This window comes from Podarcis vaucheri (genome assembly GCF_965113315.1).
Source record: "Podarcis vaucheri genome assembly, chromosome: 5".
Classification (NCBI taxonomy): Eukaryota; Metazoa; Chordata; class Lepidosauria; order Squamata; family Lacertidae; genus Podarcis; species Podarcis vaucheri.
In genome coordinates this window covers 67237454-67262777 of record NC_138763.1, presented here as the reverse complement: position 1 = coordinate 67262777, position 25324 = coordinate 67237454, and the positions used below count along the sequence as shown (strand labels likewise).

At 42.7% G+C, this 25324-nt stretch overlaps 1 protein-coding gene and 1 long non-coding RNA gene across 3 annotated transcripts; one reads left to right on the top strand and one right to left on the bottom strand.

Moving 5' to 3' along the window:
- Positions 1–1144: 1144 nt before the first annotated feature.
- Positions 1145–24819, bottom strand: LOC309532149 (putative lysosomal acid lipase/cholesteryl ester hydrolase). 2 transcript variants are annotated; one of them, XM_082222158.1, is made up of 9 exons: positions 24610–24819; positions 23561–23678; positions 13685–13883; positions 13039–13148; positions 9874–10013; positions 7397–7543; positions 6630–6701; positions 4729–4800; positions 1145–1479 (listed from the first exon to the last, which is right to left on the bottom strand). In XM_082222158.1, exons 1-9 carry the CDS (start codon positions 24736–24738, stop codon positions 1246–1248), a joined length of 1221 nt encoding a protein of 406 aa, XP_082078284.1. In that variant the 5' UTR covers positions 24739–24819; the 3' UTR covers positions 1145–1245. The 2 variants fall into 2 exon arrangements, with proteins under 2 accessions (XP_082078284.1, XP_082078285.1); XM_082222159.1 differs by having other exon boundaries at positions 13087–13148.
- LOC309532205 lies at positions 10208–12311 on the top strand. Its single transcript, XR_014219648.1, has 2 exons — positions 10208–11572; positions 11610–12311. It is a non-coding gene; the product is annotated as an uncharacterized lncRNA (long non-coding RNA).
- Positions 24820–25324: the final 505 nt, after the last annotated feature.

The window sequence follows — 25324 nt, the reverse complement described above, 5'->3', positions numbered from 1 at the left end:
CACTCTGAATGAGAGCTGGTCTTCCTAACTCTGTTATGGGGAGTGGGGTAGTATCCAACTTGGTCATGTTCATTAATATCAATGAGTCTACTCTGAGGAAAACCTAGTTGACTACTACCCAATATCTTGTTTCTAAAAAGCTTCCTAAAAGCAGATTTCATGTTGCCACAGATGTTAGCAAGGTTTTAACAACCCCACTCTCCATGACAAAATTTGGGAAGATCATATTTACTTTCATATATACATTATTATGCAAGTTTAATGACTTAAAGGCTTTTTCCTTCATCAGGACTACTGTAATGAGAATGCAACTTAAGTTGCATCTCAATACCCCCATTAAAGATGTATGGATTTAAATCCTTCTGAGGAGGGCAAAGATTTAATTCCTTGAGGGATTACTAAACTGCACATAGACATCCTAGCAATGGTTGTTTTATTATGGAAAGGTTTTCATGGATAACAAAGGAACATATAGCATTTCTGTTTTCCATCTTTTCTACAAGTCAGTTACATTTGGTGTGAGACACTGCTGTCGTAGGCATTGTGAGTTGAAGGGGAGAGAGAGAGGTGGGGGAGAGAAGGGGAAGGTAGGGAATGCTTTCCAGGGTGAATTTTCTTAAGAAATATGGGAGTGACATATCCCAACAGAGACTCCTCTGTAATTAGTGCTTCTCTCCCCTTTTCTCTATCCAAAGTGAAAATTAGAGATAAGAAAAACTAACTAGAAAATTCCATCGATACAACTGCTAACTAAGGGAGGATTCCAATCTAGACAGAAACTAATCAAATTAAAGTTCACAACTCAGCAGCGGAGAGGAAGAGAGAGAGAGAGAGAGAGATTAGACCAGAAACTGCTGAGGGAGCTAAGAAAAGGCAGCACTCTATCCCAGAGCAGATAGATCCCAAGGCTGGGAAACAACTGGAATTGGACCAGTTCCTCAAAGGAAAAGACTTGGATATCAGCACAATAACTTTTTCTACCCTCAATAGTCATGCTGTGCTAGAACAAGAATCTGCTACACAGCATGATGAAGCAAGAGCAGCAAAGAATCTTAGCCGCTCCTAAAACAACAGTGGGACACCCATGGTCACTGACAGAATTGGAAAAGGCAAGGTTACTAAGCAAATCTTTCTTATAACTGAGACTGTGATGAACCTATATGAGAAATGGAATCTTAAGAAATCTTGTAGTGCTTTTCATCAACACACATTGACAGTGATGGGTTCTGAAGGAATATTTCACATTCACTTATAAGTCTGCATTAAATCCATTATCTCTATGTACATGCGCTGTGGGGCATCATAGCCTATGATAAAATCCAGATGTTCCCATTCAGGAATATCCTTGTGGTAAACTAAGTTTGGGATCTGAGGCAGCAAGAGGGCCACGTCCTTTGAGTCTGCAATCCAGTCGTTACCACCACTCCAGACAGCTGTTGGAAGAGTCATCCATTGTACGTTGTAGAAAGGTGGTGTTGACTAAAAGACAGAAGATAAAAAAAGTTTTAAAACAGTCTGCAAAGTCTCTCTGCTCAAACACGCACACTTGCAAAACACAAACATATCTAAGTTGAGGGTTGTACCATTAATGCGCATGTTGAACTATTAATGTGCATAACAACTGGGCATTCATCAGAAGTTGTGCAAGAAAGTGCACATACCCCATCCATGAAGAGGAAATTGTGCAGATTGCCCGGTCAACCTACATCTCAGGGTTTTGGCTTCCAGCCTCATACTGGGCAAAAAAAGTCCTGCATTATAGGGGGTTTGACTCAATGACCTCTGTGATCCTTCCCAACTCTGTTATTTGGTGATTCTATGATTTTTTGAGTACCTGAACTTTGTTCTTGTCCTTACTGTTACTAACCAACTGAGCCTAGATAGTAACATCTGCCTGTTTGTTTGTTTGTTTTTAATATCAAGTGGCCAAGACCCTGGGCTGTAGGCTGCTCTGCCTGGCTGTAAATCCAGCACTGATTGTCTGGATTTACTGATTGTTCTGTAGGAATGAGATGGTTTTCACGTAACATTAAGCCCAACTATGACTGATCATGAATGTGCATTCTGCCTCAAAGGAGTGCACAGACACTTTGACCCTTCTCTGGTCTCACTACTGCTGCTTTAGCATTAAGGACAAAGCCAGGCTCATGGTTTGTCTCACTCCAAACAAACCACAAGATGGAACCAAAGTTTGTTTTCGTATTTACAACTCATGCAGTGCCTTGGGAAAGACAAGCCACATGCCTGGGTTGAGCAACTTGCTAAACCAAACTAGGGATTAGTGTGCAGAATCGCAACAGCAGGAGAGTCAAGGGAATTGTGAAGTGGCCAGGCTCTCCTCTCAGGAAGCTCTTCCACACCAGCATTCATAGCAAGCTTTGGTTTGCTTAGCGTTACCTACAAACCAGCTCAGTGTCTTTGACTCATTATTCCCAACAGTCATCATTATTCCCAACAGTGATTCTTTCTACTGCTCCAGTTTTGTTAGCACTGAAGAAACATGATTGCAGTTTCAAGACAGACTCTTCTGGCAAATTTCAAGTATGGCTGTTAGAACCAGACTTATATCTTAGTTAGCTAATGTATAGAGGGATAAATTTGAAAGAAAGAATGGAAGCAATCCTCATGGGTGTGATGTATTGCTTTATAGAAAAATGATCTTCATTAAATGACAGGGGAGTGAAGATAGGCACCTGGCATATGGCAAATTTGTCAACAAATTTACATCCCCATATTACATTTGAGATATATTTTTGGGATATAGAAATTAGATATTCTCAAGGGAACCTGGAGACCATTCCCTATAGTAAATGTGCATCAAATTTAAGAGATATTTTGGCATATCCTAAAGTAAATCCAAAACCTCTTTAACCCCCTAGATATTATCAAGCTGCGCCAATTCCCATGTGGGAGTTGTAATGGTGGTAAAAAGAATTCCTTGAGCAATCCTGATTTTAATCAAATTTATCACCTTAATGAAGCATATAACCACAATACTCAAGGGAGTGATTAATGAAGATAATGCCCTCACACATTAGCATGGTCACAATAAAGATTAAGATCTGGACAGGGGAATGCAAAAGTTGCATAAGGACCAAAAACTCAATGTGTCATTGCTTAAACATTGTATAGAGGAGCAGCGTGATGCTAAATCTAAAGTATTGGTGCTTTGAGAACATACATGGTTCAGAGAAACAATTATAGACACAATTTAAAAGGAAGGAAATACGAGGGATCTATATTCAGGCAGGTAGCCGTGTTGGTCTGATACAGTCAAAATATATAAAAAAATAAAAAAAATTGTCCAGTAGCACCTTAGAGACCAACTATATTTGTTCTTGGCATAGGCTTTCATGTGCATGCACACTTCTTCAGATACACAGTGTGCATGCACAAGAAAGCTTATACCAAGAATAAACTTAGTTTGTCTCTAAGGTGCTATTGGACAATATTTTATATATATATATAAATATATTGAGAGGAATCTATAGATTAAGAACAGTAGCACCTGGTGGACTTAAGGAGAACATAAAATGGGTGACTGTTATACAACAAGTTGAAGATGTACTTTTATTGGAAATTATGCCACATTTCTTGCCATTCCAGTTATTATTATTGTCACTGTATTGACACAATGCATGGAATTTTTATGAAATGGAGCTAGATGTTAGAATTTTTCAGCTCCGGCCCATCTGGAGCTGATACGGCTCATCTTGGATCGAGCCCAGCAGAGTATACATCCAGTGTTCGCAACGAAAGGATGAGGCAGGTATGGTGCTACATTGCTAAAAGCTTTATTCCTAAGCTATGCAGAGAGCATACAAATATACATCTTGTCTCTGTGAGAAGCAGAGAGCAACTCCAACAAAGAACGACAGAACAAAGGAAACAGGAAACCAGTGTACGTCACATCCCGTCTCCCTTTCCCGTGGGAACCCAACAGTATCTGGACTGTAGAATGAAAACATAGTCCCATGACTTGCAGCTGCTGCTCAGTGAAGAGGGAAACAGAAACCTGATTATCCATGCAATGGCTATTGTTGGTAAAGTAATAGCAGATCCTCTTACGTGAGTTCATTGAAACCACCCATGACCACTGCATTGTCAAATGTTATTTTGGCAAGTTTTTCCATTTGTTTGTGTTTTTGTTTGTTTATTTGCATATGTTCCTATTTTTGAGATATGGTTCCATGTTGTATGCATTGCTTTAACAGATGGTTGCCATTTATTTTATTTTATTTTGTACAAAGCTGTATCAACTGAACATATTGGCTTTTGACTTCACATAAACAAAGGTGCTATTTGGATCTGATTTGGTGAGCATACTGTGACAAAAGTCAGGTGCCCATCCCTCCCACTGCCGAGTGGTGGCAAGAGCCCATGGGGTCCCAGGCACCCATACAGGGTTTGTGTCCCTTTGGAGAATAGAAGACATGACGGACACTTCTGTGGCTTTAAGAAATATTATTTGGATTTACATAAACAAATAAGTTAATATATTTATGGGCACAACAACCGTTTAATTTTGTGTATGTAGAACCTGGTGATAAACTTCATTTAAATCTGTTACCCTTGACTTTTTAATTTTACCTTGGAACTTCATATTATCCACCATGTGTTTTATGAGCAGCAGCCTTTGCCACGAGTACCTGTGGCCAAGCCTTACCAGTAGCTACCCTCATATAAACACCTACAGAGAGAAATACTCAATTTGTGAGAAATTCTTACCTGGTTGTGGTGAAGCATGTTTGCTTCCTTGCTTCCCCAGTCAAAGCCTTTGAACTTCCCAGCCTTTGCAATCTGAAAAAGAGGTGTGCCATACTTTGAAAAACCAAATGGGCAAAGCAGGTGATATAGAAGTGTGCTATATGAATAGACCATGGCACCGGCATAAACCGGGATGTTGAGTGTGTCAAAAACCATGCAATGATTAAGGCTATGCAATAATGTCTAACTTCATCTTAATGTAAACATACAAAAAAAGGTACACAAAGCTATTTGAAAGCAGTAGACCTGTTTTTTAGTACTGCTCAAACTTCTACGCCTCCTCAGTTTATCTGATATCTCGACAATGTTTGACACGTGTCCTACTAGAAATGAAGTGTTACTAAAGTGAATCAGGAAGAGGTTTGCATTGGAATCTGGAAGGAGCACCTTGCAAGGAGCTTTGACATCCTTGACATCCATTAGGATGCTTTGACATCCATTAGGTAATTGACAGATTGGAGGCCCCACCCTGATGTTAAACGTTGCATGTGCAACTGATCCTGATAAGAATCGGGCCTGTGGAGCAAAAAAAGGTTCCCCAGAATTGATCCAAAATAGAGAGCAGGTACAAGGGAAGCAGTGGCTGGGAAGAAACAACTCGATTGTGGGATATATGAGCCTCAAATAACCAGCATGTTTAACCCTAGTTAATTCATGAAGGGTTTAAGACAGTCCAGCCAGACTTAACTAGGTTATTCCCCCTCACATTGGAAGGAAGGGCTACCAAAGCCATTATTCATTCTCTTTTCCACCCTGTGAATCCAATCAGAAAGGACATCTTAGCTAGATGCTCCAAGCTTCTATCGTGTGGCTTTAGCAAGCCAACTTTGTGTTTCTATACAAATAATTAAGATGACACTAAGTTAAAGTGCCTGTCTTTTCATGCACATGGGAAAGCACATGACTCTGTAAATAAACCATTTATAACTTACCAAACATATGGTCTTTTTCTATGCTAAGGGAAAGAAGGGGAGTTTTGGAAGAAACTTAAAGGGAGATATTTAAAAGTTCTAACAGCCTATATTTCCATGTTTTGTGATTTTAAATTTCTGCTGGGGCTCCCTCACCATAGTGTATTTGCCCCAAACCTGGATAAAAACATGGAGGGAATTCTCCTTTTATTCTTTTAAACCATTTACAAACAAGCATTAATATCCAACAGAAATGACTCTCATGAACAAGTCAGGTTCCAATGCGCTTCTACAATGCCTCTTCTACCGCAGATAGGAAAAAAACAAACCCATGTTATTTAGTGCTACAAGTCTGTGACTTGTACCTCTTTGTCAGATTGTTCTGTTCTACTGCATTCAAGATCATGTGCTCCCAAATCATAGCACTGCCTTGCCTGCCCAACGATATGAAGACACAGCCTTTGCTAGCCTGGAGCCATGCTGATGCTTTGGACTACAACTCCCATCAGCACAAGGCAGCGTGGCCTGGCTGATGGGAATTGTAGTCCAATCAGGTGGGCAAAGGTTCCAGTAGCACTGGGTTCTTCACTGAGACACAATTCAGTAAAATATCACAGAAATGTAGTATTTTGTCCATCTACATGCAGAGGGACTATTTTGACAATAAAAACAAATCCATTGGGGATATTATTGTATCCGTAGCTTTTGAAATACTCCTGTTTGGAAAAATTTAAACACAATAAAACTCTCTCAGCTTTAAATCCTTTTTCATAAAAACAAAACATATTTCTGGAGTATGTAAAAAGAGAGGCTGAGTTATAAATATTTTTTCTTTTCATCGCATTTATTCATTTCATTCTTAAAAGTCTTTGTAAAAGCCTGTCCTGATCACCCATTCTTCAATCAATACAGAAAACTGTTTTTAAACAGAAGAGAGGGTTTTGGTGCCACCTGACTCCAGTGAAGCATGTTCTGGATAGATGTCCCAGCTGGGAAGTGTGATAAATAAACATCGATTCGACTCTGTAAGAAAGCGCAAAGTGATTAGCTGAATTTATCACAAATTGCAACAGCCACTTCCCTTCCATTTAGTTTGTTTGAACAAAAGCAGTGCACCAGAGCTCAACATCGGGATATCACACAGGAATCCATGTTTACATAGTAACTCCACTCCACTTAACACTTTCCATGGGGCAAGCACAGCACACCGTCCAGGGGGGGGGACAATACTTGCCTTGTCTCAGGCACTGGCAACCCATGCTATGTTACTGCTCCTAGTGCAGGAGACACCATGGCATCCACACAGGCTTTTACTAGTGCCCCAGAATCTGAGCAGTGGTGGAGAGGAGTCTCTCTGGTCACTCCACTTAACTCTTTCCATGGGGCAAGCACAGCACACAGTCCAGGCGCTAGGGTGTACAATACTTGCCTTGTCTCAGGCACTGGCAACCCATGCTATGTCACTGCTCCTTGTGCAGGAGACACCATGGCACCCACACAGGCTTTTACTAGTATCCCAGACTCTGAGCTCTCCTTTAAAAAATAAATCTCTATCCATCATAGACACAAAATGATGAGGCAAAATGTGCAGTTATCTTCTGTGTTTTGTCTAAGTGTAATTAAGTTATGGATGGCACAAGTAGCAATCACTTCAGAGAAGCCTCCATACACCTACCTTTTTTTAGAGCACACTCCTATAAAGTAATCAGAAATCTTACCATATTGAAGTTTAGCACATTAAAGCCATTAAACAGGAATAAAGCAGTGCCACAAAGATAATCCATTGGGAAACGGTTACACAAGGAAGTAGCACACCATTTCATTGTTCTGTCTTGAGCTAAAAACTGCTTAGTTCCAAACATTTTCTGCCAAAACAAAAACATTAGTACATACACCATTTTGTTAGTCAATTCTTTTTTCCTATGGATACTTCTAACGAGTAGCAACAAAATATTACAAAAAAAAAAAACTGTTATGAGAATCTTCCGCTCTGACATTTAGGATAGAATACCCATTCAAATCCCACAAGCACAGTCAGACACCCTCCAAGTGTCCCTATTTTCCAGAGGCTATCCCAGATTTACAGAAGCCATCCTGGTTTCTGATTTGATCTGAGAAAGTTCCACTGTTCCTTAGGATGTCCCTGTTTTCAGCAGAGAAATGATGAAGGGTATGGAGTTTTGCAGCCCCCCAGACAAGGAGATAAGTCACTAGACAACCTTCAGAAGAAATCTGAAGGCAGCCCTGTATAGGGAAGTTTTTAAATGTTTAATGTTTTGTTATGTTTTCATATATGTTGGAAGCCACCCTGAGTGGCTGAGGCAACCGAGTCAGATGGGTGGGGTATAAATAAATAAAATAAAATAAAATAAAATAAAAAGATGTCCCTATTTTTTATAGGAGAAATGTTGGAGGTTATGATCCTCTGCAATATTTAAGACACAGACATTGTAATTAGAGCCATCTAAGAGACGTGATGCAGTTCAGGTGCATCTTGCCATGTACACAACGTGCAGCTGGAGTCCTTCTAAAGTGGTTCAGAAACGAGCTAGATGGTAATGGTTCCCACAGCAGGAACACTAGTTCAGTAGGAGCCCAAATATGCAAAAGACATGAGTTATGCAAACATTTTGCCAAATGTCCAGTAGCTAAATAGATGTGCTTGAAATCATTTAATTCTCCAGTCATTTCAGGAAAAGTGCCTTACTGCTCTATTGTATGCCTAGTGACTTAATTTAGTGTCGTGTCTCCTGACTTCATCCCCAGGCTGAGAAGATGAGAAGTAGCTATTCCTCAAATCTGAAAAGGACAGAAGTGTAGCATAGCAGCCAAGCGTGACTATAACATGGCGGGAAAACTGACCATGCTCCAATGTTGTTTTATGGATTTATAGAGCTAAAAGCAGCAGGGTGGAAGACATAGACAACACAGGAGACCCAAGTAAACAGCCTCCAACATGATCAGCGAGTGTCTCTGAGCCCTAAAAATGGGCGCATGTGCCTGTAAATATGATCAGCATGGCTCTCTTCCCCTAGAGCTATTCATTGTTAATAAGGAATTAAGTCCGCAACTAGAAAGAAAGAAAGAAAGAAAGAAAGAAAGAAAGAAAGAAAGAAAGAAAGAAAGGTGGAAAGGGGGCAGGGTTGCAGGGGAAAGGGCTTTGGCAATCCCACCTGCCATTGAACCCAAAAGGTTTTGACTCTACTTGGTTTTGACGTTATACAAGATGCCTGGAGCACAGGCTTACTGTACTGTAAATAAAGCAATACTGTTATAAATACATTCCCAGGTAACTGTTCAGAATTATTGCTTTAACGGCAACTGAGTTACCCACAGGTGTGATCTGCCACCATACCGAAAAGTTTCTCATGGCAATTTTATTAGGAACCATAGAGAATTGCGCTAAATTCTTTAATATGGGCACCAGATGCAAACAGTATCCACGAGTACAGAATACCAACACCTTTCTTTTTCTGTCCACAGCAGAAACTGGAACCCATGGCACGTACAGCAAGGGAGAAAAGCCAGCCCCTCATTCTTTTTACCCCAAAAAAGTCCTGGTACAGAACAGCCAAAACGACACTGTGCTATCAAGTTGCAGCATTGACTAGCTTGAGCTCTTTAATGGTCTAAGAGCATTATAAATGGCCTCAGGTCAAATGGAAAGGCCATCCCCAAGTACTGTATTTTTCCGTATATAAGATGACCTGTTTTGACCCAAAAATGAGGTTCAAAATTTAGGGTCGTCTTATACACGGGTACTGCTGAGAAGGGATGGGCGAATGGTTTTTTGGCACGAGCCTGAGACTGTAAGCGGCGATTTCAGCAACACGAGGGGAAACCACCTATCAGCTGCCCCATTGCTGCCAGAGGCTGCCAATCACACTCCTGCTTGCTGTGACAAGGGCAGCTGTCTATTGGCTGCGACAGTGGAATTGGAAGGGCTAGTGGCGGCAATTGGGCAGCTGCAACATGAGCGGTTGTGTGCTGTGTTCCGGTGGGTGAGTGATTTTCAGCATCCCCCCCCCAAATAATCCTCTCCCCAAAGCCCCTATTTTCTAAATTTTGGGGCCCCCCAAATAGGGGGCATCTTATACATGAGGGCGTCCCATAGACTGAAAAGGATGGTACTTAGCTACATCCAGCAATATTTGCATTCTGTTGTTTGAACAAATATTTTGTCCGAAATACGTACTTTGAGCTGAGGTTCAGGAACCATTGCAAGTTTGGTCAAAGCTGTGTTGGTCAAATACTTTACAGTGGCTACTGGGGCCAATGCAAAGAATATTTTGATCTTCTTGGCTAGGTGTGGCATGGTTGAAAATGCAATGAACGCTGGGGGGGGGGGAGAAATGAATAGAGTTAGCAATGTAGTCTTGAAAAAACCCAGTAACAAAATCTTAAACCCGGTTTTCTCATAATGCAAAAGCAATCAAGTACACGGAATTGTATGCCCTGCGAGGGACCATTTATATTCAAACATTTCAAGTCAAAACATTTATTTATTTATAATTAAATCTGAAGCTTTTTTTTAAAAAAAATTCAAAGCGACGTACAAGATTAGTGAAATAAAACAACAACAGCAATAATAGTAGCTAAAACTGAGGATAAGCAAATCTGAAGTTTAGTTCTCCATGTTTCTGGTATTAACTTTTTGTATCTGTAATTTTATGTAGAAATTGTTTGGTTTGGTTATGTAGTTTTTAATGTGTTTTATTTATTTTTATGACTACTTTGCTATATTTGTAATTATGTAAATCTTTTCATATTGTAAGCCGCCTTGAGCATTGTTTTAACTGTGGAAAGGAGATGTACAAATAAAATGATGGTGATGATTCCCCACCCATTTTTAAAGTGCTTATGAAAATCATTTTAGAGCAATTTTCTTGAAGCTTGCATGATTTGTCTGCCATCTTATCTAGTACCCACAGTTCTGCAAAACACTTTTTCCAAATATAATGCTTTTTTGTATATATTTCCACTCATGCATTTTTACCCTAGTATATGATTTTTGTGCACATTTCTTGGATGCAGAACTTCTTTTCAAAGTCTAGAGAAGGGTGTATTTGGAAGGATGGTTGTGTTTCAGCTCACATATCGTTTTCCAAAGTATTAATGAAGTGGAATAGGTGCATGAAATCACAGTGAAAAACTGACAGAATAGAAAGGCCAGAAGTTTAAAAGAGAAGCAGCAAACCAGAACTCTATAGGTATTAGGGTTGCCAGGGCTCTAGGGCTGACCTAGTCTCCAGGTTTGCCCGGTCCCTCCAGGGGGATTGCAAGCTTAAGCTCAGCAAGAGCTGGCTGTAAATTGTAACACTGACTCTCTGGAGCGCGCGCATGGGGGGGGTCTTCCCTCCTTCACTTCTACCCTCTCCTCATTAACCTCCATCTCCAGGGCTTTGTGGTGGGAAGGAGTGCAGAGGAAGAAAAGGAACTGGGCTGGGCTCAAGAGGAGGAGAGCCGTAAGAGTGTGCATATGTGGTTGACATAAGGTGTATTGCTGAAGAGCACATGAAGAGTAACAGCCATAGCTGAGACTTCCTGCCTCCCCCCCCCCTCAAAAAGAAACCCCAGAGCAATTCTTGGATGGCTCTCAAATAAGTCAGAGGAGGCAAAGACAAAAACTGACAGAAGTGGAGACTGGAGAGTCTAGACCAGGAATTGTCAACCTGGTTTCTAGTGGGACACTAGGTCACTAGTGGGTGTTTCATGATTCCATGTGGGCGGTAGGGGGTTCTACGGCACAAGCTGAATTCTCCTTCCATTGAACACTGGTGGGTGGCAAGGAAATTTTACCATCAAGAAAGATGAATTAGTGGGTGGTAGGTATAAAAAAGATGTAAAGACAAAAATTGACGGAAGTGGAGACTGCAGAGTCTAGACTAAAGGAGGTGATTATTATTTAGTTTAGTTTTTAGTTTAGTTTAGTTTAGTTTAGTTTAGTTTAGTTTAGTTTAGTTTAGTTTGAAGCAAAGAAAAAACCAAGAAATTCTTTTCAAAACAGAAATCAATGACATGATGGAAGAGGGAGCAGAGTGTTTAAGGAAATGGAGGATTTTACCAAACTAAAATCTGGATTGAAGGCAGAATTACAGTTGCAAATGAAATTATTCAACCCCCATTGCAAATTGGGTTCATTATCAAAATCTAGAGACTTTCAGCTATTTGCAATGGGGAAATTAAAACAAAACGCAATTGAATTGTGGGCCCAGCCACAGAGCTGAAAATGCACCAGTCTCACTATTGTTCAACCCCTTCATAGCAAGCATCTTTAGTACTTCGTGGAGCAAGAGTAGCTGTTCATGACATCACTGGGGTCCACCTCTGGGATCATCTTGACCTAGCAACCAGAGGAAGGGGGGTGAGGTAGACACGGGCCGCCCCGGGTGTCACCACTGAGGGGAGTGACAAAATGCCAGGCTGCACCCACTGCGCGGCTGCAGTGTGCCCGAGCCACGCATCTCTCCTGGGAGAAGTGCGGTGTCTTGAGCGTGCACAGGCTCCGTGCTGCCCAAACGGTCCACCCACTGCCTCCTCCCCCCCAGCTGTAAGGTCACTGAGTGGGAGGAGGCAGGCAGACTCCACCGCTGGTAGCAACCCTACTAGAAATGGTGCATTATAATCTACACATCACAACAGAAAAGGCCCTGCCTTGTTTCTGACCTACTTAAAACTTTATCGTGCTGCATATATTTCCTCAGTGGTGTAATAATTGTAAATTCACTTGCTTAATACATACTGTAGCTAATAACAGCATTAAGAATAATTTCATTATTTATACCCTGCCCATCTAGCTGGGTTTCTCCAGCCACTCTAGGCTGTACTAAGAACCAATAAAACATGAAGTGACAGTCAGAGGTGAGGTGAATTTCAAACCGGTTTGGTTATAGAACTATGATTTATGAGACCAAGAAGGAGTGTTCAGCCAACAAGTTCTCTTCTCCTCTTGTCTCAGGGGCCTTAACACATTATATCCCGGGGTTATTAAACTATAGCTTGCTGTTACATCCAGACTGGGAAACTGTTACCTAAACTCTGACTGCAAACTAGGCTTGATACTGGTTTGCAATCCAGAATTTTAACAGTTTCTCAGTCCAGACAAACCACTTTTTATAAGCCCCCTAACCAATTTGAACCATCACCTATATGGGAAATATCACAAAGGAGGAAAATGCAGGAAACCGAAATGCAGGGATTCTTATTCAAGATGCTTCTCCATGGGTGTCCATAGGTTCCATGGAACATCACTGTACCATGAGCAAGATGTCTCTTGAATTTAATATACAACAGCAACTGCGCATAAAAGTATGTAGCTAATAGAATTGCCAGCATGTGTTTACGAATCTTGCTAACCTACCCATTGTGCTGCCCTGAGAATGACCAACATAAAATATTTTTTCCTGACCAGTTTTGTTCAGGACAAAGTTTATTGAAGCTGGAAGGTCGTATTTAGCCATTTCATCAAAACTGCAAAGAAAAATGAACATGTTTAACAGACATGTATATGCAGTGGGATCTACATTGTGTAAGCCTAAAATGCCCTGTTCTCTGTCCAGTGCAATACAAGAACAAAAAGATTTTTAAAATATCAGTTTCAGGAAGAACAGTATTTATGCTGTGGGCAGGAGAGGACTCTGCTTTCCCTCCAACCCATGTCTGTCTGAGGAGCTTCAAATTCCAGCAGAGATTCAGAAGGACCAATATTGAGTCTCTCCAGATCAAGTCTAATTGCACCTGAAGTTAAGCTGATCTGCTATCATCTATTCTATGGAGTTCACCAAGGCTATATTTTCCCCAGGAACAAACAAATTGTTTGTTTGTTTAAAGGGACAACTACCAATTTTACTTACTTGGAAATGTATTTCTATACCTCCATATCATATATTATAAGAGGAGGTGGAAAAACATAGCTCCACTAGGAAGAGCATGACTAATTAAAATTTTCCCCAAAGGGTAAACTAGGAACCAGAAACAAGAAATTAGGTTTAAAAAGCTCACTCTACCTGAATAGCCAGAATTCTTGATGCTTCTCAGTATAGTTGATGTGTTTGTTGGACCAGGTGTTACCTCTGGCATCTCCGAGCCAAACATCATAACCAGCATCAGCCAATATAAAGCCCAGGCTGTTGTAGTCCATATTAAGCACCCAGTTACTGCTAGAACCAAGCAAGCCATGCTGCAAGAACACTGCGGGCCTGGGACCTAAAAGTGAATAGTTATAAGCATAGCTACAATAAGTCATTTCAGTGTCTCCATCCAATAAGATGCAGAAGGGAAGGGCAAGGCACAGGCAGCTTGACCCAGAACAGCCTCACGTGGCCAAGCTCTCCTCACATTGCACCTCTGCTCTCCTTCCCAATAATCACCAGTGATGTTGGTGTTAAGAAGCCAGGAGAACAATGATGCCCCGCTTGATCTGCCTCACTGACCACTAGTGTGTATCACCTACTATAAACGTGGGATGCAGAGCAGCCCAGCAATTTCACATGTCTGGTATTTCAGTCTGGAATGAGTATCTTCTAAATGCAATATGGAAAGCAAGGTAGAGGTATTTTTAAGAATCAACATAAATCATCAGTTCAGTATTTGTCACATTTGATTTAAAAGTACTGTATGAGGAATCAGAACACTAGCTTTAATATTGTGAATGATTGCTTTCATCTATCTGGTATCGTATGAATAGCTCAACTATGTGGACCAATCGTAGGTAGCAGTGCTTGTTAAAGTATTGATTAGAGTGTTGATTAAGCTGAAATAATTTACTGCTTGATCTTTGAACCTGATAATGGAGATTAAAGTAGGCAGCCGTGTTGGACTGACGCAATTGAAATATAAATAAAATAAATAAAAAATTGTCCAGTAGCACCTTATAGACCACTATGTTTGTTCTGGTATAAGCTTTCATGTGCATGTATCTGAAGAAGTGTGCATGCACACAAAAGCGTATACGAGAACAAACTTACTTGGTCTATAAGGTGCTACTGGACAATTTATTTATTTATTGACTTATAATGGAGCTTGGCACTGGAAGCAGGAGGCTCAGTCCATCTGCCCTTCCTTCATTGCACCACCTTTGCTGCTCAGTTTTCAGATCATCCTTTAATCAAGCTTAACAAAGGCAACGCCTTCAAGCTCTCCTACCACATTTTCATTGGACTGATCTTCTCGCCCAAGTAAAAGCTGCAAAGAACACACATAATTACATTGGGAAATTGAGCTGGCAGTGTCTACATTTACCCTGTTAGCTCTCGCCTTTAAAAAAATTTCAATAAATCTGGCAGTGACTCACTCTAGATGGCTGAAGTACATATAGAATCATAGATTTCTAGAGTTGAAGGAACCCCAATAATCAACTAGTCCAACCCCCTGCAACGCATGCATCCATGACAGATGCCCATCCGACCTCTGCTTAACAATCTCCAAGGAAGGATAGTCTACCACATCTCATGGGACTCTGTTCCCCTGTTCAACAGCTCTTATGGTCAGAAAGTTCTTCCTGATGTTTAGTCAAAATCTGATTTCTTATAATTTGAATCCCTTGGCTTGCTCCATCATCCATGGGACAGCCCTTTAGATATGTGAAGACGACTATCATATCTCCTCTCAGTTTCCTCATTACTAAGTTAAGCCGACCCAATTCCCTCAACTGTTCCTCGTAAGGCTTGTTTTCCAGACCCTTTATCATCTTTGCCATCCTCCTCTGCACACACAGAATAATAGAGGCTAACCCTCATCTAGTCCAACCCTCTGCAATGCAAGAATATCAAGTAAGGCATCCACGATAGATGGCCATCCAATCCTTACTTTAAAATCTCCAAGGAAGGTCCACCACCTTCCAGAGGAGTCCATTCCACTGTCAAACCGCTCCTACCATCAGAAAGTTCTTCCTGATGTTTAGATGGAATCTCCTTTCTTGTAACTTGAAGCCATTGGTTCAGGTCCTACACTCCAAAGCATTTGTCAATATCTTTCTTAAATTGTGGTGCCCAGAACTGGACACAGTATTTCAGGTGTACTCTGACCAAGGCATAATAGAGCTGCACTATTACTTCCTTTGACCTGGTCACTGTACTTCTGTTGATGCAGCTTAGAATAGCATTAGCTTTTTTTGCTATTTCATCACACTGTCGACTCGTGTTCAGCATGTGGTATACTATGTCTCCTAAATCCTTTTCATACGTACCACTGGTAAGCCAGGTTTTCCCAATTTTATATTTGTGCAGGACATGACATTTAAGGTGCTGGTTTTAACCTTTAAAGCCCTATACAGCCTAGGACCCTCATACCTACGGGACCACCTCTCCTGGTATGTCCCACAGAGAAACTTATGGTCTTCAAATAAAAACATCTTGAATGTCCCAGGCCACAGAGAGGTTAGGCTGGCCTCAACTAGAGCCAGGGCTTTTTCAGCTGTGGCTCCGATCTGGTGGAACACTCTGTCACAAGAGACTAGGGCCCTGCGGGACTTGACATCTTTCCGCAGGGCCTGCAAGACAGAGCTGTTCCACCAGGCCTTTGGCCAGGGCACAGCCTGACTCCCTCCTTTGGCAATCTTCGCGGAGCTCTGGCCCAATGGTTGCCATTGCCATTGGTTTGATTTGAATTGATTTTATAATGAATGATTTTAGAGTGTTGTGTTGTGTTGTGTTGTACTGTTGTACTGTTTTATTGTTGTTAGCCGCCCTGAGCCCGGCTTCGGCTCGGGAGGGCGGGATATAAATAAAATTTATTATTTATTATTATTTGCCCATACTGAAATTCATTTCGTTAGGCATGTTAGGATATTTCCGTTCCACCTTAAATAGGGAGCAGGCTTTGTGAGTCACAGAGTCTGTGTATTTCCTGTTGACAGGAAGTTTATGTTTTCTATTGCTTTCGTTTCTCTCTCTCGGTGCCTGAAACACTGAAGCAGGCAGTCATGTTTTTCTCTGTTCTGACTAACGCAGAATAAACTTATAAACAATGCTCTCCTGCGTGCATCTTTCGCTGTGCATTATCTGCTGATAAGAGCGTGCATCAGCCCTGGAATGTGGCAAGCTATTTCTGGAGCTCGTGTCGCTAATTGCTGATACTGCGTGTCTACGGGAGATCGATGGACGTCCGGAGGCGACGTGGGGCCATGATGGACTTTGTCTCCCTGGCAGTATCCCAACAACAGGTTATGGGCCCAGATTCACGGCACTTACAGGAGAGTAAGACTGCGACAGACTGCGTTGAGGTATGTGGGAAAAGCGAAAGAAAATAAGGCTTTTCTCTTTGCCGCGGCAAGAGTCTTTGAACTCTGGCTGGTTAATTGGTCTGGGAGCCGCGCCAGAGGCTTCATGATTAATGTGCTGCCGAGATAAGAAGTCTTTGAAGGCATAAAGGGCTCACAGCTCAAGTGAATAGCTGAGATGGATCTTTTACAATCCTTAGAAGCTGCTCCGTGTCCACCAAAGCTAAATGGCCACAATTATCAGACCTGGGCAAGGTACTGTGAGGGCCAGATGATGAAGCTTGGTGTGTGGAATACTATTTCTGATGGCCCCCCAGCCCCTGTGACAGATGATTGGAGGGCACAGGATTCAAGAGCCATGGGGATAACTTTGCTCTCAGTAGCTCCTGAAGAGTTAATCACCCTGGCTGGCAAGGCCAGTGCCCGTGAGATGTGGGAGGGGCTTAGAGCCTGTCATCTCTGACAAGAGGCTGGGTCTGTGTTGCTTTACTTCAGAAAGCTGCACAGGAAGCGTTTGGAGCCAGGGGAAGACCTGAGAGCCCACATTTTACATTTGCAGCATCTCAGACAGGAATTGACTCAGAGAGGTTTCAATATGCCTGTTTGCAATTCTCATCCTGGACTCCCTGGATGAAAGCTACCATGCCATGGCAAGTCAGCTGGCGACTCTACCTGCACAAGACCTCACTGCTACAAAGGTCTTGGTGACCTTGCAAAACGAATATGATAGGAGGAATGCAGCTGAGTCGGCTTGTGCGCTCCAGGGGGAGCAATGTGGGACAGCATTCCAGCCTCCAGGGGGAGCCAAAGCATTGGCAGCTGTGAAGTGCTGGAACTGTGGGACCCAAGGTCACACTCAGAAGTTTTGTCCAAAGACTGGAAATAAACAAAGGAAGAAGTCAGCAGATGGCCAGAGGCGGGGGGGGGGGAGTAGAAAGCCCAAGCCAGGGAAAAACAAGGCTTTGTTTGCTGGCACAGCTTCACCAAAGGCTAAAGGCAAGTCTGATGGCCAGGAGCAGGGGGGCAAGCAGCAAAAGCCCACGCCGCTGAAAAACAAGGTTTTGCTTGCTGCAAAAGCTGCTCCAAAGGCCAAGGCCAGATTTATTGTGGATTCAGGATGCACCCGCCATTTAGCAAAAGACCGGCATCTCTTTATCTCTTTCAAACCTCAAGATGGTGAGATCCACCTGGCTGACGGAAAGACGTTACAAATTGCAGGAGAAGGGACTGTGAAACTGGCAAGTCTGCACACTACCATCAAAGATGTACTTTATGTTCCAGGTGCTGCAGACAATTTGCTCAGTGTCCCACAGCTGACTGGGCGTGGCTTTGAGATTTCCTTCAAGAGGAGCATCTGTGTCATCAGGAAAGGCAAAGAGGACATTTTGCATGCAAAGTTTATAGATGGTTTGTTCTATATAACTTATGATGACAAAGCTGTTGCTGTGTCTAATGTTGATTCTTGTTGTGTTGCACAAACTAACAAAGTTCTTCATGCAGGATGCATTCATGATGCACACAGAAGATTTTGTCACCTGTCTTGGCAGGCACTGGCCAAGATGCCAGAGTTGGTTGAGGGTTTGAACATCAAACCCTGTAAGTTTCACATGAAATGTGTATCTTGTGCAGAGAACAAGGTGAAGGTTGCTCCAAAAGGCAAGGAGTCTAGCAGGCAGGCTTCCAAACCCTACCACCTAGTCCACGCAGACCTGGTTGGTCCACTTGCACCCTCTTTGGGTGGAGCAAGGTACTTCGTGGTTCTAATTGATTCTTTTTCCAGGTACATTCATGTGTTTATGCTCGAGCAGAAATCGCAAGCATTTCCTAGGTTCAAGGCATTCTGTGCTTGGTTGGAGAATGTTCACGGTAAATGCATTGGTTGTTTGTTTACTGATCGAGGCGGGGAATTCACTTCTCAGCAGTTTGAAGCTTTCCTGACTGAGAAGGGAATCCAGCATGACTTGTCAACGCCTAGATCACCATGGATGAATGGGCTTGTGGAGTGAGCAAATCAAACGTTGCTGCAAGGACTGAAAACCTTGTTGCATGATGCCAATCTCCCTGATAAGTTTTGGGGGGAGGCTCTGTAGACTTTTGTTTACACTTTTAACCGCAGACTGTCATCACCTATTGGTTGTACTCCCCATGAGAAGATGTTTGGTAAGAAACCTCACATCAAGCACATGAGAATCCGGTTCTGACATGTGGGTACACACCCCACAGAGCAACAAGGGAAGCATGGGGCACATGGTTTGTTCATGGGGTACGAAAAAGGTGCATACAGGGTATGGATGACCGACTCTGTCCATAAAGTTCACAAGGAGTGTTGAGTACAATCCTAAGTGGGGGGGAAATGTGGGAATTTTTCAGAGTTACCCAGAAGAAGATGAAGGTGATGTGAAAAAAGCAGATGATGCTGAGGAAGCGGAGGAAGCTGAGGATGGTGACAATCAGAGTTCGGATTCCAGCTCAGTGGGTGGCGCTGATGCTGATGTCAGCGACAGTGATGACACAGCAGACTACAAAAGCGCAAAGGCCTCAGTCAGACCATCTTATGCGTCTGACAATGAACTGGAAGAACCACTGTTCACCATTGGTCACTTTTCTCCTAAGAAAGAGGAGATGAGTCCAGAAGACTTGCGTCTAGTACGCAGATCTGAGAGAGCCATGAAAGGCTAACCTCCAAAGAGTTTTGCTGATGAGTTTGCTAAGACGGCAACTGCTGTTCTTAGTAGCTCAGAGAAGGTGTGGGAACCTTCAAGCTTCAAAGAGGTTCAGGAGTTAGCCTCTAAAGATGCTGAGCCTTGGCTTAATGCCACGAAGGCTGAAGTTGATTCCTTGAATAGGAACCAAACTTGGGAACTGGTACCGGTAGTCCCAGGGATGAGACTGGTTGGCACCAAATGAGTCTTCAAGGCCAAGACAGACCAGAATGGCAAGGTTGTCAGACACAAAGCCAGATTGGTTTCCAGAGGTTTTTCACAGGTACCAGGACAGGATTACCATGAGACCTACTCTCCCACCGTCAAATATGAGAGCATTCGGCTGATGCTCAAGATAGCTGCGGAGGAGAAACTGCATGTTTCCCATCATGACATTAATACAGCTTTTTTGTATGGGGTTTTGGGGGAGGAGCTGTTTATGCTTCCACCTGATGGAATGCAGATACAGAAGGGAATGGTCTGTAAACTGCGGAAATCCTTATATGGTCTCAAGCAGAGTGCCAGGTGTTTGAACACAAAACTCACTGAGACATTGCTTTCTCTAGGTTTTCACCAGGGCAAAGCTGATCCATGTGTGTTTGTCAAGGAGGAGGGGCAAAACAAACTGTATTGTTTATGTTTTGTTGATGATCTTCTGATGTTTTGAAAGAATCAGCCTTTGTACCAAAGCACCCTAGCTCAGCTGAAGGAGCACTTTGATATGAAGGATCTTGGTGAGGTATCCAACTATCTTTCTCTACAGGTGGAGAGGGACCGAGCAGGTAATTTTCTGGTACACCAAACACAGAAAATTGCTGATGTGTTAACCAGGTTGAATTTGGTTGATGCAAACCCAGCAGACACACCGATGGTGAAGCTTACCAGGTAGATAGTACTGCTGAAGCGTTTTCTGACACTACGCTGTACAGATGCATTCTAGGTAAGTTGAATTTCATTGCTAGATGCTCAAGACCTGACATAGCTGTAAGCACTAACCTGCTTAGCAGACATGCCAACAATCCTACTGTTCAGGATTGGAAAGCTCTGAAGCGCATAGCCCGCTATTTGAAAGGGACTTTGCACTACAGGCTGAGGTTCACCAGTCAGAAGACTGGAGGTCTTGAAATCTTTGCAGATGCAAGTTTTGGAAGTGACACCACGGATGCTACAAGCACTTCTGGAGTATGCTACATGTACAACCACTGTCTGTTTGACTGGTTGTGCAAAAAGCAGACAACAGTAAGCCTAAGTTCCTGTGAAGCAGAACTCAATGCTCTGTCATTTTCACTCATGGATTGTGAATGGTTGATGCAACTGTTTAAGGACATCAGTGTTTGTGTGAAATGTCCTATACAAGTGTATCAAGACAATAGATCCTGTTTGACTTTGCTGAACTCAGAGAGTTACAAGCAAAGAACCAAGTACTTGCAGATTAAGCTATATCGTGCAAGAGAGTGTATTCAGAAAGGACTCATTCAAGTGCAATACTTGGGCAAAAAAAATGAGAGGCACAAATACAAGATGGGTGACACCTGGCTTGAGAGCAGTACCTGTGAAAAGGATCTAGGAGTCTTGGTTGACCACAAACTTGACTTGAGCCAACAGTGTGATGCGGCAGCTAAAAAAGCCAATGCAATTCTGGGCTGCATCAATAGGAGTATAGCATCTAGATCAAGGGAAGTAATAGTGCCACTGTATTCTGATCTGGTCAGACCACACCTGGAGTACTGTGTCCAGTTCTGGGCACCACAATTCAAGAAGGACATTGACAAACTGGAACGTGTCCAGAGGAGGGCAACCAAAATGGTCAAAGGCCTGGAAACGATGCCTTATGAGGAACGGCTAAGGGAGCTGGGCATGTTTAGCCTGGAGAAGAGGAGGTTAAGGGGTGATATGATAGCCATGTTCAAATATATAAAAGGATGTCACATAGAGGAGGGAGAAAGGTTGTTTTCTGCTGCTCCGGAGAAGCAGACACGGAGCAATGGATCCAAACTACAAGAAAGAAGATTCCACCTAAACATTAGGAAGAACTTCCTGACAGTAAGAGCTGTTCGACAGTGGAATTTGCTGCCAAGGAGTGTGGTGGAGTCTCCTACTTTGGAGGTCTTTAAGCAGAGGCTTGACAACCATATGTCAGGAGTGCTCTGATGGTGTTTCCTGCTTGGCAGGGGGTTGGACTCGATGGCCCTTGTGGTCTCTTCCAACTCTATGATTCTGTGATTCATTCAGGTGTCCTACATGGCAGGAAATGAAATTCCTGCTGATCTATTGTCTAAGGTTGTTAACAGAGAACAACTTAAGGTTTATGTACAGAGGTTGCAATTGGGTTGAACCACAGGTACTACAGGTTACACGGAAAGGGGGAGGATGTTAGGATATTTCCGTTCCACCTTAAAAAGGGAGCAGGCTTTGTGAGTCACAGAGTCTGTGTATTTCCTGTTGACAGGAAGTTTATGTTTTCTATTGCTTTCGTTTCTCTCTCTCGGTGCCTGAAACACTGAAGCAGGCAGTCATGTTTTTCTCTGTTCTGACTAACGCAGAATAAACTTATAAACAATGCTCTCCTGCGTGCATCTTTCACTGTGCATTATCTGCTGATAAGAGCATGCATCAGCCCTGGAATGTGGCAAGCTATTTCTGGAGCTCGTGTCGCTAATTGCTGATACTGCGTGTCTACGGGAGATCGATGGACGTCCGGAGGCGACGTGGGGCCATGATGGACTTTGTCTCCCTGGCAGTATCCCAACAAGGCATCCACAATAGATGGCCACCCAATCCTTACTTAAAGTTTTGGCCAGTTATCCAATCTGTTAATAGCAACTCAAATCCCAATTCTGTCTTTAGTGGCATTGGATACCCCTCCCAGTTCAGTATCTTCAAATTTGAGGAACATCCCATCAGTACCTTCATCCAAGTCATTTATAAAGATGTTGAATAACAATGGACCCGGACAGCACTGTACAGCACTCTACTTATCACTTTTTTCCAGGCTAATAAGGAACCATTTGTCAGGAGTGCATGCAGGATCCAGACGCTGTGACTGGTAGGGCCTCGCAGGACTGGGGCCTTCCTGAGTTTGGCCTGGAAGGGCAAGGCGCGGCCTCACAGGTGAGCCTTGACAGAAGACTCATAGCACCTGGTGGCAAGGGCCGGGAGCAGCATTTCCCTCTGTCTCTTTGCCACAGCAACACGCTACCCACCTAGCTGTGCTTTGGCTTCCTGACTCCTGGTTTCCTGATTCGTGGACTCTTGACTTCCTGACCCCTGGACTGCTGACCTGGACTGCTGATTCCTGTGTCCTGTCTTCTACCCAGTCCTGACATACCAAGCCGGGACTCCAACTGCCTGTAACCTGGACCGTGACACTATTAGTAAGCACTCTTTGGGTTTGGTCAGTCAACCAGCTACAAAATCACCCAACAGTTACCTTATCCAGTACAGTCATACCTTGAAAGTCGAGCGGAATTTGTTCTGGAAGTCCGTTCGACTTCCAAAACGTTCGGAAACCAAAGTGTGGCTTCTGATTGGCTGCAGGAAGCTCCTGCAGCCAGTCAGAAGCTGTGGAAGCCCTGTCAGATATTTGGCTTCCAAAAATAGTTCGTAAACCAAAACAGTCACTTCTGGGTTTACTGCATTCAGAAGCCAAAACTTTCAAAAGCTAGACTGTTCAAAAACCAAGGTACAACTGTATTCATTTTACCAGCTTCTCTGCAAGAATATCAAGGGGGAGTTTGTCAAAAACCTTACACAATGTCCATAGCACTCCTTTGTTCCACCAGACTTGTACCTCCATCAAAAACTCCATCAGAAAAAGAAATTAGATTCATCTGGTATAAGGTTTTCTTGCAATAAGTAAAAAGTTTCCAAAGCAAGAAATTATTGTTTTTCTAACAAAAAAATTAAAAGTCCTCACAGTATTTGCATGTATACATAATATATACCTCAAAAAACACACTCACCCGATTTCCGGTTATTTCGTTTCCCATGAGGAATTCTGTTAATACTCAGGATATACCCATCATCTGTCACCACTTCATATGTCTCACTGGGATATCCTCTGAAAGAAATAATTTCACCCTTGGTGGCAGGGGAGAAAAGAAAGGTTTGGTTGGTGTAAGGCTTGGGTCTCTCCCACACACATGAGATGAAGGCGGCAGTTGATTAATTAAGATTTATTGGTTGAACAAAAAGCCCTGGTTGGAACTCCACTAATTTCAGTCTTCCTCCAATGCCACTGTTGTCGGGACTGAGCTCCGCCCCCTTTTCCCCCAACAGGGAAACCCCCACCTCCACTTCCTGTAATTTTCACGCTTCTCGGCTAATCTTATGAGTCTACGTGATCAGGGTGAGTGCATTCTATCTATTTCTGTGTCTGTGTCACTATCAGAGCCTTGCAGATGAATTCCTGCTCTCTGTGTCTCTTCATCTCTGTGTCTACAAAGGTCAAATTCCTGTGACTAACTGCTTCTCCCCCCCCCTTCCTCTGTGCCTTCTCTTTCACTGCTTGTCAGAAAGTCCAGTTCTCTGACAGCTGGGACTGTAAAAGTCCTGGACACAGAAGACTACATCTTTAATAGTAATGTATCCCAAACTCCACTCAATCCTCTTGGACGACTTGAAAATTGCTGAAGATCTTTGTGGAACACTTAAGGATTTTTCTTCATGCTGTTGAGCAATAATAATGCATAGGCAAGATGCTAAACTTGCTACTGCTGATACCTAAATGGGGTTCACAGAGCACTGGGGTCCCATGAAGCAGATGTGGGGAGCTACTTTGGGAATGCTTAAAAAACAAAAAAATGCTGCAAGCTGCCCTGAGCAATGATGCATTGAGAGGGCAGGGTACATACTTCAAAATCATCATCATCATCATTTTCTTGCGCCTGCTATCCCAGCATTCCATGAAAAACAAACTTTAGGTATGTGGAATATAGCACAATTAAGCAGCACTAATAACCATAAATGCCTTGAGTTAAACAAATAAAAGAATAAAAGATGGATGGCTTACAACATCCATAGTAGCTTCTGGGTGTACAGTTCTTCTTTTCATAAACATTCCTGAAGTAACAAGGGCTTGGACCAATCCTGCCCCCATTATGAAGAGCCACATCCTTGAAGTGCATGGAAGCAAATCCATCTTTCAGCGTAGAGTACAAGACTGGGCTCCACAAAGCTGGATTAAAAATATGTGCTTTAACCTATATCATATACTGGAGAATGAATTGGCAGTGTGGCTTAAATAGGTTGCCACTCTTCACGTTCCTGGAAGGAACAGAAATATCCTCTCTAATTGATATCATTGGTTCAGTCTTGCCCAACTCCCGATATCATCTTATGAAAACTTCTCAGAAGGTATTTCCACCGACTTCCGTGTGGCACCTTTCAAGGCAAGAGGGCATGGGACTGCAGTCTCAGTTCAACAAAAGTTTAATCAACATGTAACAGATCATTTAGTGCAGCAGTTCAGAGTACAATGATCAATTTGCAGGTAAATTAAACTGCTACTGGTGCAGGGAGGACAAGTGCCAGAGCACAAGGCATATGGAGTTAATGTTGGATTGATGAAAAAGAACACTTTGCAAATGTGGTTGACATGCACAATGGACCTTCTGAGAAAGCTGATCACATGACAACAGCAACCACACAGAGAGGCAGCCACCTCCCAATCACTTCATGGGGTGAATCTGCTTCTAGAATTTTCCAGAGAGTTATGGAGGTCACTG